The sequence below is a fragment of the Diabrotica virgifera genome, chromosome 6 (assembly GCF_917563875.1).
Source record: "Diabrotica virgifera virgifera chromosome 6, PGI_DIABVI_V3a".
Classification (NCBI taxonomy): Eukaryota; Metazoa; Arthropoda; class Insecta; order Coleoptera; family Chrysomelidae; genus Diabrotica; species Diabrotica virgifera.
Genome location: NC_065448.1, coordinates 233,230,275 through 233,247,286, shown reverse-complemented (window position 1 = coordinate 233,247,286; position 17,012 = coordinate 233,230,275). Strand labels below are relative to the sequence as shown.

General features: G+C 34.5%; 1 protein-coding gene across 2 annotated transcripts in view; it reads right to left on the bottom strand.

Annotated features, from left to right (window-relative positions):
• The window catches only part of LOC114339437 (uncharacterized), a 138,700-nt gene that overhangs the window by 21,605 nt on the left and 100,083 nt on the right, over positions 1–17,012 (bottom strand). For both annotated transcript variants that reach the window (XM_050654717.1, XM_050654718.1), the window contains 3 exons: positions 15,213–15,387; positions 9,038–9,198; positions 544–655 (listed from right to left, as the gene is read on the bottom strand). In XM_050654717.1, coding sequence (XP_050510674.1) covers positions 544–655; positions 9,038–9,198; positions 15,213–15,387 — 448 coding nt within the window. The remainder of the gene's footprint in view (positions 1–543; positions 656–9,037; positions 9,199–15,212; positions 15,388–17,012) is intronic.

Sequence of the window (17,012 nt, the reverse complement as noted above, 5' to 3'; positions counted from 1 at the left end):
TTTTATACTCATTTAAGATTTTAAAATCGTTCTAAAATTTAAATTTCCCGCCAAAAATTAAAAAGAAATTTTCTCGGACAGAACTTTTTAAAGCTTACAAGTTTTTTATTTAAGTTTTTCGCTAGTTCTCGATGCGGCTGAGATAAAAAATAAAAACATAAAAACCCTAATTAGGCTCTAGGTGGGTCACATGACCACCTAGGGGGCTAAAAATTTCAGAAATTTAGTTTCACTATATATGCTAAACGGTGACCTATATGGAATTCGAATCGAGTTGGGGGCACTTTTCATCATCTTACCCGGCTAGGCCCTTTGCAGTAAAATTTGTAGTTTGCATGAACGTAATCATCAAAACCAGTCTTAACACGACGGAAAATAAGCGATATTTTTTATCGCCTTAAACCTTTTAGTAAAAATAGAACCGATAAAAAATACGGGAGTATCGCTCGAGTTGTTTCTTCATAACCATAAAAGGAATTTTAACCTAGATTACTTACGTGTAAATAGCACTTTATTGTTTGTTTGAGGAATAGAAATACTTACCCAGCGAACTTAGGATTGCAAAACCTAAAAAGAAACCGTTTGATTTCACTAAAATAGTTGCCAATTGTATGTATTTGCCCATATGAGTTATGTTTCCTTGGACCACTAATATCTAAAATAATTAACAATTATCAAGTATTGCCTAAATAGTAGATATTGAAGTCTAAATGAGAACAGATGAGTTTTAAGTTAGTTAATTATCGAATTACCGAAAACAGTGCAGTATTTTTTCCAAGATGTGGGGAAATTGATAGAACTTCTATAAGAGACGATGTGCTAGATAAGAACAGAGTCGTCATTAATACAAGATCTGGAAAAATTTCTTATTTCAATGTTTAAGTTCTCTGCAAATGCCCTTTTCGATTGTTAAGGGCACTCGAAGTCCCATTTAACGACAATGTTAACATTATGTCACATAGCTCTGTAACCAAAGCACTTAGAGACCTAAATTTTATTTTGAAACTCGATGTATTGTTTAGTCCCGCGTAGATCCTTGTAAAGTTAGAGTGAAAAAACATATATTTAAAAATGTTTTAAAATACTCTTACAAAACACCCAAAAGTTTAGTTTTTACTTTTTTACTTTACTTGTTTTCGTACATTTTTCAACAAAACTATATCCGGGACTTGACATTATCTATCTACAACTACTGTAAAAATTTGGACCTTCTATCATCTAAGGATCCAGAGATATTTGATATTAAAAGTAAAAAAACCTAGTATTCGGGAAATCACAAAAACATAAAACACTCTAATAGGCTCTAAAGAAAGCTACCGGTGCCAGTGGCGTAACCAGGAAGGGGTGTGGGGGTTATAACCCGCATTGGGATGTATTTTGAGCTTAATCCTTACCCCCAGAGACCCTTCATAATTGTAACCCCCTTAGGATCATCCTGGTTACGCCGTTGACCGGTACACGGTAAGTTGAGGGCGGATGTTCAAAAAACAAATAATTCTGTAACCATGGATATTTTCTACTATAATGTGTTTATATCAGTGGCTGCCGGTCAGGGTCATTACAGATTTTTTTTTAATATTTAATTTAATCAGAGTTGATGATATTTGTTTCTTCGAAATAAAAAAAATATCTGTGAGAAAATACAGACTAAATTTTATTCATGGTTTTTAAAAGAATTCGACCAATCCGAGCGTGAAGTGATCCCTGCGCGTAAAAAGACACTTTTCAAATGATCAGCCATGCATCCGATTGAGATTGTGTGAATTTTTATTATAAGACCCGTTTCGGCAAGCCGACCCCAGATTGACGATTTACATGTTAAGAATCTACGGAATATTAGTCGATAGGCAACCAATTATACATTTCACCCGTATTCGCTTGAATGGCAAGCCCGGCAAATTTCAATCTGCCGATCGGTGATGACGGCAGCAGGCATGTAAAATAGGTAGGTTTGCCAGTGTGCGCGGGATGAAATTATGAAATTAGTAATTTTGATATTGTAATTTTTTTAAGTTTTTCAAGTTGTAAAAAAGTAAAAAAACAAAAATCTCCTGAAGCCTGAGGATTGAAGCCTTTTAATTAGATGGTATACCTATCTCAGGAGACAAAAAACCTTGCCGACCCTGTCTCTAAAGCCACTGGCTTATATAGTTGGAAAGGAAAGATTTCAGAAAATAATTTTCAATCATGACCCGAAGAACTTAAAAAATTCGATAGAGATAAAGGCAGTTTTTGTTTTTATTTGATTCAGAGTTGGACCACCATCTCCATATAGATTATTTCAGCATCCCATGCATCTTCAGTGAAGCTATGTAGTCACAACTCTGAAAGAAATATCAACAATCCTGCCTATTTAAGGGAAACCATCGCGATGCAAAGATGCATCGCGATAGAAGAAGATAAAGAAGATAAAGGCAGTTTTTGTTTTTATTTGATTCAGAGTTGGACTACCATCTCCATATAGCCTATTTCAGCATCCCATGCATCTTCAGTGAAGCTATGTAGTCACAACTCTGAAAGAAATATCAACAATCCTGCCTATTTAAGGGAAACCATCGCGATGCAATGATTACACCTTTTGAGACGCACTCCAGCGACATCTCTCGCAATGCGAGGAAAACAACGAAAAGCCCTAGATACAAAGTTTACTACTTTTTAAAAAATTCGATTTCCGAACTTTGGCTGTCGTTAAATGCGCAACATAAAATAGCTAACCGATCATATCGGTGTACAAGAACCCGCAGTTCAGGAAATTTTGTTCGTATTAATGACATCTACGCCATCTGGGTTTCTTCGGAAAGCCTCATCCTCTAGATTTTCTCCTTCGTAATGATGTAGTGGCGTCATGCTACTCGTTTGACTATTTCTGTCCAATGATCTCCCTCCTGTTCGTGTTGTTTTGCTTCGGAGAATAAATGACCAGTCATGTCCTTTCTTTTGCCTGACCAGCATGCTGGAAATCATTGTCTGGATCTTTTGTCCACTACGTTGATTTCACTTATCATTCAATTCATGCGTTCTCTTCTTCTAATTATATTTCCAAAATACAGGGTGTCCAGGAACTCTACCGACAAACGAAGACAGGAGATTCCTCAGATAATTTTAAGATAATTTAACCAAATTCACCTAGTCCGAAAATGCTTCCTAAGGGAGCTAGAAATCTTTGAAGATGGCGTCATGTAATTAGTTTTTCTTAAATACCTCCAGAACGCTTCCATTTAGAAAAACGAAAATTGGTATGCATATTTACTTTCCAGAAATGAATCGATTCCATCCATTGCGAATTTTTAGTACCGGTCATAGGCGTCCGTTTTGGGTAGGGCAACGGTTATTTTATCGCCTAACTTTTTTGTCTTTAATTTTTAAGCATTTTTGACTCTGAATTATTAAATTGTGAGGTATTGTAGTACTAAAAGGTACTCTCAATTTAAGTCGATAGGATCCACCGTTTTCTAGAAAAACCGATTTGAAAATTTTTCGTTCTTTGAATTTAAAAAAAAAATATTAAAAAAACTATTTAGAAAGATGAAAACTGGTACATTTGTTTATATTCCAGAGATTAATCGATTTAATTAATGGCGAATTTCTAGTACCGGTCGTAGGCGTCCGTTTTGGGTAGGTCAACAGTTATTTTTTAGCATTACTTAATTGTCTTTAATTTTTAAGTATTTTTGACACTAGATTAGTCAATTATGAGATATTCTAGTAGTAAAAGTTACTCCTGATTTAAGTTGGTAAAATACATCGTTTTTTTTTAATTTTTTTCAATTTTTTTTCAAATTCCCAAAACTAAAAGCTTTCAAATCGATTTTTCTAGAAAACGGTGTGTCCTACCGACTTAGTAAGAGTACCTTTTAGTACTAGAATACCTCACAGTTTAATAATCCAGTATCAAAAATGCTTAAAAGTTGAAGACAAAAAAGTTATGCGATAAAATAACCGTTGCCCTACCCAAAACGGACGCCTATGAGCTGTACTAGAAATTCGCAATAGATGGAATCGATTCATTTCTGGAAAACAAATATGTATACAAACTTTCTCTTTTCCAAATAGAAGCGTTCCGGAGGTATTTAAGAAAAACGAATTACATGGCTCCATCTTCAAAGAGCTCTAGCTCCCTTAGGAAGCATTTTCGGACTAGGTGAATTGGGTTAAATTGTCTTAAAATTATCTGAGGAATCTCCTGTTTTCATTTGTCGGTAGAGTTTCTGGACACCCTGTATATCCGTATATTTTGGTTGATAGTTGTAGTGAGTCTAGTTTTTATATCAAGTTCTTCAAGTTAGAATTAGTTATGCAATGTGCTGTCCATGATAGGCGCAACACTCTACAGTAGAATGTTGAATGGAAATGAGGGAAAAAAGTTTAGAATAAGTTTGCAAAATATAAAAAGATTTTAAATACACACACCCAAACTTATATGGAATCACCATGTATTTCAAAGTAATATTTATTTATTTCTTTTGAAAAAACTTGTTATTGTTGCGAAGAATAAAGGTTTTTGTTGAAAATAAACAAATATATAAGACAATCGGATAGTACAGCTCGGTACGGTATAGGTTATTTGCTTGACTTGCAAATTTAACGAAAATAAATAAACGAACTTTTGCGTCCAAAAACGAAAATATGCCCGATGTGGAGTTATAGAACTTACAACGAGGAAAGATTATTGTGGAGAAAGTAATGTTCTCAGAGGGACATAGCTGTAGAGCTAGGCGTAACACAGGGCGTTCTGTCCAAAACATTTGCTCGGTAACAGGAACTAGGAAAGCTCAAAAATAAAGCACGGGAAAGTCGCCAAAAGTAATAACGGCTCTCCAAGATCGTTTAGTTGTCCAATCAGCTAGAAGACACCTAAGAATTATATACATTTTTCTCGCAGCAGCCCTGACTTAAACTATAACACATATGCAATTTCTAACTGTGTATTGCATGCAGTAGAAAGCGTTACGGATCTTGGTATACTTTTGGACCGTAAGCTACTCTTTGATCAACATATCTCTAATATTACTAGAAAAGCCAGTAAGCAGTTGGGCTTCATATATAGAACTTGTTTTGAGTTACAAAGCCCTTTTACCATTAGAACGTTATATATGGCATATGTCAATAGTATTTTAATGTTTGGTTCTATTATTTGGAATCCGCGTTATTCGGTATACATCTCTAAAGTAGAATCCATTCAAAATAAGTTTATTTCCTATTGTAAAAGGAAATTTTATCCTGATAGTGATAGACAACGCATTCGCTCTAATTTAAAAATAATTTCTCTTGAGCATAGTAGACAAATTGTGGATGTCTTATTTGTTCACAAGGTCCTAAATAATAATGTAGATTGTATTGACCTTATAAATTTCCTGAAAATTCGTACTCCAAGCCACACTACTAGAAATAATTATACTTTTGTTACGGACCAAGCATGCACAAATTACTTTTTAAATTCACCTGCTCATAGAATGACAAATACTTATAATAAATTGTCTAGCGTTGTGGATATTGATATCTTCTTTCATAAAGCGGATATGATTAAAAAACTATTGAAGAATCACTTTCCCGAAACTTAGTCTTTTGGTGTATTCAGTCTTGTTATCGCTTATTTTCTCATTTTTTTTTTCTTCTCTTTTGTTCATACATATTATATCATTTTCTGTATTTATGTTCTTACTTCAATGAATATTTTTACTTTTAGTTTGTAGTTATATATCAGTTTGTAAAATTGTAAATGTATCTGAAATTCTGTAGTGGATACTTTTATGGGTTTGTCCTGTCTATCCCAAATAAAATAAAATAAAAAAAAAAAAATTTCTCACCTGCAGCTCCAAAGTGAGCTTTTGGAAGCTGTAGGTGTAACTGTTTCAGTTTAAACGATAAGAAGAAGAGTTCGTACCCAGAAGTATACAGCAGGAGACAGTTATGGATTCCCGAGTTATCCAGGCAGCACAAGATTGATCGTCTAAATTGGTGTCTTCACCACCAAAACTGGAACATTGGGAATTGACAAAATGTGCTATTTTCAGAAAATGTCAGGATTTGTGTAAAATCAGATGACTCATGAAATCGTGTACTTAGAGGTCGAGGAAGACAAGCAAGAACGAAAACTGTCAGATCTGTTCACAAATATACAAGGGGAAGTGTAATGTTCTGGAGAGGAATTGTGATCCGTAAAAAACTCCTTTAATTTTCATCCAATCAACTTTAACTGCTCACAGGTACATATCTATGTTGTTTTTTCATCTATATATAGACAACATAGATGAAAAACAAGTATATAAACACTATAATAAGAACTACGGGAAAGAAACACCTAACCAAATCTCCAAAGAAACATAAGATGTGGATGACACCAGACATACTAGAACTAATGGATGAAAGACGCAAATTCAGAAAAATACAGAGAGGTTGATAAGAACATAAAGCAAATAATAAAGAAGGCCAAAGAATCATGGATTAAAGAACAATGTGTAGAAATGGAAGACTATGAAAGAAAGTATGACACATTCAATATATATAAAAAAGTAAAAGAACTTACAGGAACCCAAAGAAGACATCAAATAAGTTTGCTTAAGGACAAAGACGGAAATATTATTGTAGACTTAACAGAAAAAATTAATAGATAGAGTGAATACATAAGAGAATTGTTTGAGGACAACAGAAATAACATTGACAAGGTAAATGGTGAAACGGGACCTGAAATCCTAAAATGTGAAGTAGAAATGGCACTTAGAAATTCCAAAATTGGAAAGGCAAATGGACTCGATGAGGTTCCTACTGAATTACTAAAGCTCTTGAATGATGAATCAATAGGTATAATATTGCACTTATTTAACACAGTATACAATACTGGTATTATACCTCAAGAGTGGCTGCTGTCTACATTCGTTACACTGCCAAAGAAATCCAATGCAAAAGAATGTTCAGAACATCGAACAATATCTTTAATGAGCCATCTACTTAAGATATTTCTAAAAATCATCCACAACCGAGTTTATCAAAAGTTGGAGTCAGATATTAGTAATACACAGATGGGGTTCAGAAAAGGACTAGGTACTCGAGAAGCTCTCTTCGGTTTGAATGTTCTTACACAAAGATGCCTAGACGTTAATCAAGAAGTACATGCATGTTTTATCGATTTTGAAAAAGCGTTTGACAGAGTACGCCACGATAGGCTAAGAGACATTCTTGAAAGAAAAGACATAGATAATAAAGATCTGCGAATAATTCTCAACTTATATTGGAATCAGAAAGCTAACATCAAAATAGAAAACGAGATATCAAAAGCAATAGAAATACGTAGAGGAGTAAGACAGGGATGCATTTTGTCACCACTGCTATTTAATGTATATAGTGAAAGCATCTGTCAGAAAGCCCTTTTGCAAGCAAATGAAGGAATCGTAATCAATGGAGAGGTTGTAAATAATATTCGATACGCAGACGACACTGTACTAGTTGCAAGAACAGTAGAAGAATTACAACGATTACTTACAAACATAAATATTGCTTGCAACAATTATGGCATAAACATTAATATCAAAAAAACCAAGTATATGGTCTTCAGTAAAATCATGACACAACCAGCACATTTAGTATAAACGGCATTCAAATTGAAAAAGTATCAAGTTATAAATACTTGGGAACTTTAATAAACGAAACTGGAGACCAAAACAATGAAATAAAAAGACGTATCGGAATTGCCAGGGCCACCTTCATAAAGGTGAGAAAATTCTTCTGCAACAGAGATATAAGCATCCCTCTACGATTAAGAATGCTAAGTGCCTACGTATTTAACACGCTATTATACGGTGTAGAGGCCTGGACTCTCAAACAGAACAACATAAAAAATATTGAAAGTTTCGAGATGTGGTGCTACCGTCGAATGCTGAAGATAAGTGGGGTTGAAAGAATCACAAATCTTGAAGTAATACGAAGGATAGGAAGAGACCCAGAAATTTTATTAACGATAAAACGAAGAAAACTCGAGTATTTGGGTCACCTGATGAGAGGTCATAAATACGCATTACTTCAAAATATAATGCAAGGAAAAATAGAAGGAAAACGGAATCCAGGCCGTAGAAGAATGTCGTGGATGCGGAATTTGAGAGAGTGGTTTGGCTGCACCACTAATGAACTTTTTAAGTCAGCTGTAAACAAAGTCAGGGTAGCCTTGATGATTTCCAATCTCCGATAGGAGTGGCACAAGAAGAAGAAGGTACGTATGTTGATAACCTGTAGTCAGGCTCTGGAGAGGTGCAACAGGAGAAAATTTAATTTTATTGCATGATAATGGACCTCTACATACCATTAGAGTGACTACAGACATCATTGAAGCAGAAGGTATCCCTTGTTTGGAGTGGCCTGCTTGCTCACCCGAGCTTAATCCTATAGAGCAGCGGTTCTCAACCTTTTTGAGTGATGTACCACCTACAGTTATTTTTGTTATTTTTGGTACCACCTATATTTTTAAATTGTATTATCAATACTTACTAAGTACTACTATTTTAATTTTTTCTGTGTTTTGTGTACCACCGCCAATAATGATATGTACCACCAGTGGTACATGTAACACAGATTGAGAACCCCTGCTATAGAGTATTTGTGGGATATGCTTAAAAGAAAAATTAGAGCTCGCTGGGATAATCCACAAAACACCGCACGTCTAGTACAAGCTGCTCTTAAAGGATGGAGCAACCTACCACAACAAAATGTTGATAATTTGATAGGAGCGTGCCCACGCAAACTGAAGCTTGCATAAGGACTAGAGGTGATAACACTGACTAACACAAAATACAAAAAGAAATAAAAACAATTTAAACATTATTCGTTTTGCATTGAATTTTTTTATGCTATTGACTTTAAAACAACTACTTTCAATTTGTTTGTTAAATACTTTATTGTTTTATTTAATTGTTATGTGTTTGTTATTAAATTGCTTTAAAATAAATATTGTTTGACTTCGTGTGTTCGTTTTTTTAAATTCGCACGGAATAGTAAGAAATATCAGATGATTCCATAAAGTTTGGGTGTGTGTATAATTGGTACGAACCTTTGACGTTAACATACTATCCCAATCTAAAAATGTTTCTATTAGTTTTTTAGCAGCTTCAAATTCACCCCGCTTATCTAAGAGTATGATCAGATTGAAAGCAATCACTTCTAAGACTCCTTTGAGAATAGGGTTTTTATTATAAGACGGGTCCACAATTTCTAAAAATAAAAGATGTAAAAGGCAAAAATAAAACAAGTCAAAGTCAACTTATATAATATTTAAAAATATTTAGTGCAGTCATTGAAGGTTTTCACCTCCGATTTCGTTGAACCTCCATCAATTTTTATTAAAATTGGTGAGTAGTTAGAGGATACCTCAAAGAACAAAGGTGACATGATGCTAACTTGCGCTTTTACCCTGGGGTGGATGCCACCCCTTCTCGGGGGTGAAAATTATTTTATTAAAAATAATAATTTAATCGATAAAGGGACAAATTCTAAACAATATTTGATATATAGTTGTATAGAAATAAGTTATTAATATAAACCAATACTTTTTGAGTTATTACAGATCAGAGATTTTATTTTTTCGTAAAAAATACATGTTTTAAAGCTGTTTTTCACGTACATATATGTCAAAAACTATAAGCTTTGACAAAAAAGTTAATATTGCCAAAATTGAAGATAATAAAAAACTCAATACATTCCCCACTTAAAAAACTAAACTAATGTTAATTGAAAGTGAGTTATGGGTAAATAAATGTATATTTTTTTCGACCAGTACTCAAATCTAAGTATTCAAGCTTAAATAACGGGAAAACGATGCATTTTATAAAATATACCTGCTATACACTTGTCAAAGTATTTCAAAATAACTATCAATTTAGCTCCAAAAGAAGTTAATGGCATCAAAATTAAGCAAGTTACGATGAAAATAAGAGAAACCTTTCGATTTTTTTTAGGAAAAAGTGAAAAATAAGACATAGTATTACGCCATTTACACAAAAGTTAAAATTTACAACAATCCTTACAACAATTTCATTATATTAGCATAAGTAATGATTTCAACAACTTTGACCGGTTTAGAATGCATATTTTTGAAAAAAGATATAATTTTAAAAAATCATAATTTTTAAAATGATCGTAATTTTCATTTTCTTTTGATAATAATAATTGATAATTATATATAACCAAATTTTAGTTTTTTCTGTATCAAATAGTCTACCGTTTTTACTATTTCTCTAGAGTAAAGAATAACCGAGATAGAAACGTTTAAAGCTTAAATTTTGCTGCGAGGACCATGTAACCTGGGTAATTTAACCTTGTATTAAAAAAAAAAAAGTAAGAGGTGTAGAAGGAAAAATTTGACGTTTTTTTAATAGCCCTTGGGATTAAATTTCAAATGGTTTTTAGTTGAACCTAATATCGTAAAAATTGACGGAATTATTAAAAAAAAAACAAAATTTTTTGGAAAAAATTTTAAAACATGAATTTTGAAAAATTTTTGGAGCATAAATTTTAATGCTATCAACTTGTTCGGGGGCTCACTTGATAGATATTTTTAAGTACTTTGACAAATAATTAATAAGTTTATGTTATAGAATGCATCATTTTCCCGTTATTTAAGCTTGAATACTAAGATTTGGGTACCCGCCGAAAAAAATATACATTCAATTGCCTATAACTCACTTTAAAATAACATTAATGAGGTTTTTCTTCTAAGGGGTTTAGTTCACTTTTTATTAGCGTCAATTTTAATAATAATATCTTTTGTGTAAAAACTTATAGTTTTTGAGTTATTAATGAAAAATCGTTTAAAAACATGCATTTTTCTCACCAAAAATTAAAACTTTTAATGTTTAATAACTCAAAAAGTTTTGATTTATTTTAATAACTTTGTATAACAAATTTTGCTTAGAATTTGTAGCTCTATCGAATTATGGGGTTATTTTTAATAAAATAATTTTCACCCCCGAGAAGGGGTGGCATCCACCCCCAGAGTAAAAGCGCAGGTTGGCACCATGTCACCTTTGTTCCTTGAGATGCAAAATCCTCTAACCACTTACCAATTTTCATGCAAATCGATAGAGGTTCAACGAAATCGGAGGTAATAGCTCATATCCACCTTCAGTGACTGCACTAATTTAAAATAATATCAAATTGAAAACTTATTGGACCATTTTCCTGGTAAAACCTCCACGGCTTCTAAAAATTGCAAGCCAGATGGATGCTGAAGCAAAGAAGACACGAGGGAATTCTACAATTTGCAATTCACAACCCCGTCTGTTCAGCGTGGTAAATTCCAACGGAAAATGGACCTATGTATACCATTTTTATTCAGTTGCAATGCGAAGCTAAAACAGTCTTAATGTTTACTTCGTTTCACTCGATCGACGATTTCTCTTATTAAAGGCTCGTCAGAGAATGCATAGGTTGCTATCTCTAGACATTGCAACCTGTGCATTTTCTTGAGATAGCAACCTATGCATTATCTAATGAGCCTCTAATAAGAGGCAAAATCGTCGATAGAGTGCTGGTTGCGCTCTCTGAAGTAAGTAAAAATTAACACTCGCATTGCAACTGAATAAAAATGGTATACATTTTTATTTTGTAAAAATAAAAATTGTTTAACGAGATTTTACTCCAGTTGACTAGGTCGAAAGCTTTACTATAATCTATGACGCATCATCATCATCATTCTCTTTGCCTTATCCCTATGCGGGGTCGGCTTTCCTAATTGCATTTCTCCACACAATTCTATCTTGGGCCATATCAATGTTAATCCCCTTTACCAACATGTCCTGCCTTATCGTCTCCCCCCAGGTCTTCTTTGGTCTTCCTCTCCTACTCCTTCCAGGAATCTGCACTTCAGCTATTCTTCGTATTGGGTGGTTATCGTCTCGACGTTGAACATGACCAAACCATCTTAACCTATACTCTCTCATTTTGGCATTAATTGGTGCCACACCTAGACTTCCCCTAATATACTCATTTCTAATTTTATCCTTCTTTGTCACTCCACTCATCCATCTAAGCATTCTCATTTCCGCCACATGCATTCGCTGCTCCTCTTTCTTTTTCACTGCCCAACATTCAGTTCCGTACATCATAGCTGGTCTTATGGCTGTTTTATAGAATTTTCCCTTCAGCTTCATTGGAATTTTTCTGTCACACAACACCCACTCGCTTCTTTCCACTTCATCCATCCAGTCCTAATTCTACTGCATGCATCTCCATCTATTTCTCCATTACTCTGCAGTACCGATCCTAGGTACTTAAAACTATTGCTTTTTACAATCATTTCACCATCCAAAGATACCATTTTATTTGTAGTAGCTCCATCTTTAAATGAACATTCCAAATACTCTGTTTTTGTCCTACTTTTAAACCTTTTTCCTCCAGAGCTTGTCTCCACTGTTCCAGTTTTTGTTCTAAGTCTCTTTCACTATTTCCTACTAACACGACATCATCAGCATACATTAAGCACCATGGAATGTTACCCTGTATTTTCGCTGTTATCTGGTCCAAAACTAATGAGAATAAATACGGACTAAGCACAGAACCTTGATGCAATCCTACTTTCACATGAAATTTATCAGTCTCTCCCACACCTGTCCTAACACTAGTCGTTACTCCCTCATACATATCCCTCACAATCTTTACATATTCACCAGGGACTCCTTTCTTATTGAGTGCCCACCACAGATTCTCTCGAGGAACTCTATCATATGCTTTCTCAAGATCAATGAATACCATATGAGCGTTTGTTTCTTTACTCCTGTATTTTTCCATCAACTGCCTTATAATGAAAATTGCATCTGTTGTTGATCTACCCTGCATAAAGCCAAATTGATTCTCGGATATTTCGGTCTCTTCACGTATCCGTCTATCAATTACTCTTTCCCATATTTTCATGGTGTGGCTAAGCAGTTTTATAGCCCTGTAGTTTGTACATTGTTGTATATCTCCCTTGTTTTTGTAAACAGGTACCAGTATACTGCTTCTCCATTCGTCTGGCATTTGTCCAACTTCCATAATTCTATTAAATAGACCTGCTAGCCACCTTGTTCCTGTCTCTCCCAATGCTCTCCATACTTCCCCAGGAATATCATCTGGTCCTACCGCTTTTCCTTTCCTTATTTTTTGAAGCGCTTGAGCCACTTCCTCGTTGGTTATTTTGGTGACCATTGCTGCTACTGTCTCCGTTGACTCTACAGGCTGTCTGTCAAATTCTTCATTTAATAAGCTGTCAAAGTACTTTCTCCATCTCTTTTTGACATCCCTTTCGTGAACTAGTATTTTATTATTTTCATCTCGGATACATCTAATCTGATTAAAATCTTTTGCTTTCTTTGCTCTCTGTTTGGCTATTTTATATATCTTCGTTTCGCCTTCCCTGGTATCAAGTTGATCGTATAGGTTTGAATACGCTTCTGCTTTAGCTTTTGCTACTGCTACTTTCGCTTCCTTTTTGGCGGCCATATAGTTTTGAAGAGCTATGTCCGATCTGGTTTCTTGCCACTTTTTATATAATTTTCTCTTCTCTTTTATTTTTCTTTGTACTTCATTTGACCACCACCAAGTCTCTTTATCCTCAAACTTCTTTCCTGACGTTTTCCCAAGTATTTCAATAGCCGTCTCTCTAATAATATTGGCCATTTTTCTCCAAATTGTGTTAGGGCTTCCTTTCATGTTCCAACATATTTTTTCTACTATTCTTTCCCTGAATAGGCCTTCCTTCTCATCTTTTAGCATCCACCACTTGATTTTTTGTGGTCCTCTCCGATATTTTTGTTTAGTTTCGCTTTTTACTTCGATGTCCAGAACAAGCAGCTTATGTTGTTGGCTTACTGTCTCACTAACTATTACCTTGCAGTCCTTGCATTCACGTATGTCTTCTTTCCTTATCATGAAGTAGTCTATTTGGGATTGATGTTGTCCACTTTTGTAGGTAATAAGTTGAGTTTCTCTCTTTTTAAAGAATGTGTTAACAATCGCCATATCCAATGCTGTTGCTAATTCTAGCATGTCATGTCCAGCTTCATTTCTAGTTCCAAAGCCTAATCCCCCATGTATTGTTTCATATCCTGTCTTGGCTTGGCCCACATGTGCATTGAAATCACCTCCTATTATAACTTTCTCCTCCGCTGGAATATCACTCAGTACGTCTCCTAATTGATCATAGAAAGCTCTTCTTTCATTCTCACCCAGACCTGTTTGAGGAGCATACACACACACAACATTCAATACCTCTTTATCAGTTACAAATTTCACTGACATCATTCTATCACTCGTTCTTACAACTTCTACTACGTTATCTTTCATTTCACTATCAGCAATTATACCAACTCCATTTCTAGTGTTACTACTCCCTACATACCACAATTTATATCCATCACCTAGTTCTTTCGCCCTTTGTCCTTTCCACCTAGTTTCTTGAATACAAGCAATTTGAACTCTTCTTCGTTTGAGCGCATCCACTAACTCCAGACTCTTACCTGTAAGACTACCAAGATTCCAAGACCCTATCCTGATTTTTCTAACCTGCAATGGTGTTCCCCCTGAGATAGTCCTCACCCGGAGATCCGAATGGAGGCTCATTTTACTTCCGGAACATTTTACCTCAGGAGATGCCATCATTTCAGTATAAGTTTTTTATTTCGTTTGGAGAAGGTCTTTTCATTATCATGGCCTGAAAAGATTTTTGGATATTTGATGCCTGAATGCCTTTTCTATCAGCACCATACCCTGCCCTGTCCTGCACGTTTAGCCAATACACCACCAATGCAACCAAAGTGCAGTATTACCCCACACCCGCCTGCATTTTTCTGTATAGGCCAGGATCCCTACTGTAAGGACTGCCCTATAAGCCAATGTATTGTTGCCCGTATCCCGCCACTAGGAGGCACGTACTTCATTCGGGATACCAATCTATGACGCATAAATACAATAATTGATAATAACGAAATGACTCATCATAACGTAATTATTATTTGCAAACAAGTTAAATCAAAACAATAAATGAACAGTACGTCGGCATATACTGTCAATATATAACCAATTTGTATAATACAACTAATAAAATAAGTGGATTAAAGGAACTTATTCAAAACAACACCATGTCGACATAGTGTAGTTTACCTCCGAGGTCTAGAATTGTAAAATGATATCTAGAACCAATTCTAGAACATATATTTTATAAGTAAACGTATTACTGTATGTTTCTTACTTACTTATGTGGTCTGTCATTTTCAAAAAGGTCGATGAATCCCTGGCAAATTCCGTCGTACACTGAAATAAAAAATGCTCCATCGCAGAAAGAATTTCGTCTTTCTTCAAATAGTCCAAGAAAGTTCCTGCATTCAAAAACCTTATGCATTTTTGAAGATCTACGTGATCTATCGAGCCCTGCGACAAAGGAAATATTAAATCGATATAATAGTTAGGGAGATACTTTCGTTAGTGAGATGTCACACTATGCGTTCTTGCCGCATCTAGGGATGGCGGTTTTTGATAAAACACCGGTTTTCGGTTATACCGGTTTTTTTTGCTTACGGTTTAACCTGGCGGTTATAACAGGCCAAAGAAAACCGGTTTTTGGAAAAACCGGTTTTCGGTTTTTTTAAATCCAATATGTTACAAAGTTACATTTGCAATACACTTTAGTTTGCGATACTCCATTCGACTCGATATCAATATGATCAAAATTAGTACTATCGAAAGAACATGTGTTACTTTTAACACGTTTGTATATTTGTAGAATAGGTACATTTTAACTCATTTAATACTTCCTGTATGAGTCTATCGTTTTGAAAACGTAGGGAAATTCTTGGAGATTCGTATTCGTAATCAGTAATTCTATATTCATAGTCAGAGCATTATTTTTGGTAATCAGAAAAAGTCATTCACCCACTTTCAATGTCAACAGTTAATTGTGAAAAATAGTTGATGTTTGCGTCTAATTAAACCAGATCACTTCTTATGTAAATATTATGATTACAAATACCTTTTCAAGGAAATATAATAAAACTTAATAATTGTTTACTTTCAGTTTGCTTCTGTATTTTATAAAGAAAATAAAATTTGAATTATGGTTTTGTTTGGAATAATTCCTTCAGAATAATAATTATGATTGAGATACAAAATAATACCAAACCTAATCCTAATCACCGTAAAAACCTAATAACCGGTTTTTACTTTAAAAAGAAATAACCGGTTATAACCGGGACAAAAAAACAACCGGTAAAACCGGTTATTGCGAAGTAAAAAAACCGGTTTTAGGTTTTAACCGGTAGGTTTTTCCCATCCCTAGCCGCATCTACCGGACATCGCACAGTGTTCAAAATTGGTCAAAACGTGATCGAAACTAAATTTGTTTAGAACTGTAAAAGTGATCCGGCTGAAAACTTGGAATATTTAAGGTATTATACCGTATAACGAGTACATTATAACAGGGGTCGTTTTTTTTAGTTTTCATCCCTTCATTAGGGGGTGAATTACTTAAAAAATATCGTTATACAGGGTGTTTCATTAAGAATGTCCAATTTGATTTGTAGATTCTAGACCTCAAAATATTAGGATTTAACCCAAATCACTTAAATAAATTTTTTTTTTTTTTTATTATCTCCCTTTATTGACAATCAGATATAAAACAAACATCTGTAAGTCAATTTGTTGGTCTTACATTAAATTAAATTATTGTAAATGTGGTGACGTGGAGAGGTAAACATCCAGCGATGTTTCCTCAGTTACCTCTTAGGTCGGAGGGCCAGCTTCTTCTTAGTCTTCTATTGTGGACAGGTTGCAGTAGTGGATGAAGTAGTGGATTAGGATGGTCTTCTAGTTTGTTGTGGTGTTTTCTGTTGTTTTCTCGGATGACTTCGGTTACATATGGAATTTTTAGATCTGTGTGTAGAGTTTGGTTTGATACATACCATGGTGCATTAACTATTGCTCGAAGTATCTTGGATTGCGCTCTCTGGATAATCACAGTATTGGATTTGCTAGCACAGCCCCACAGTTCAATGCCATAA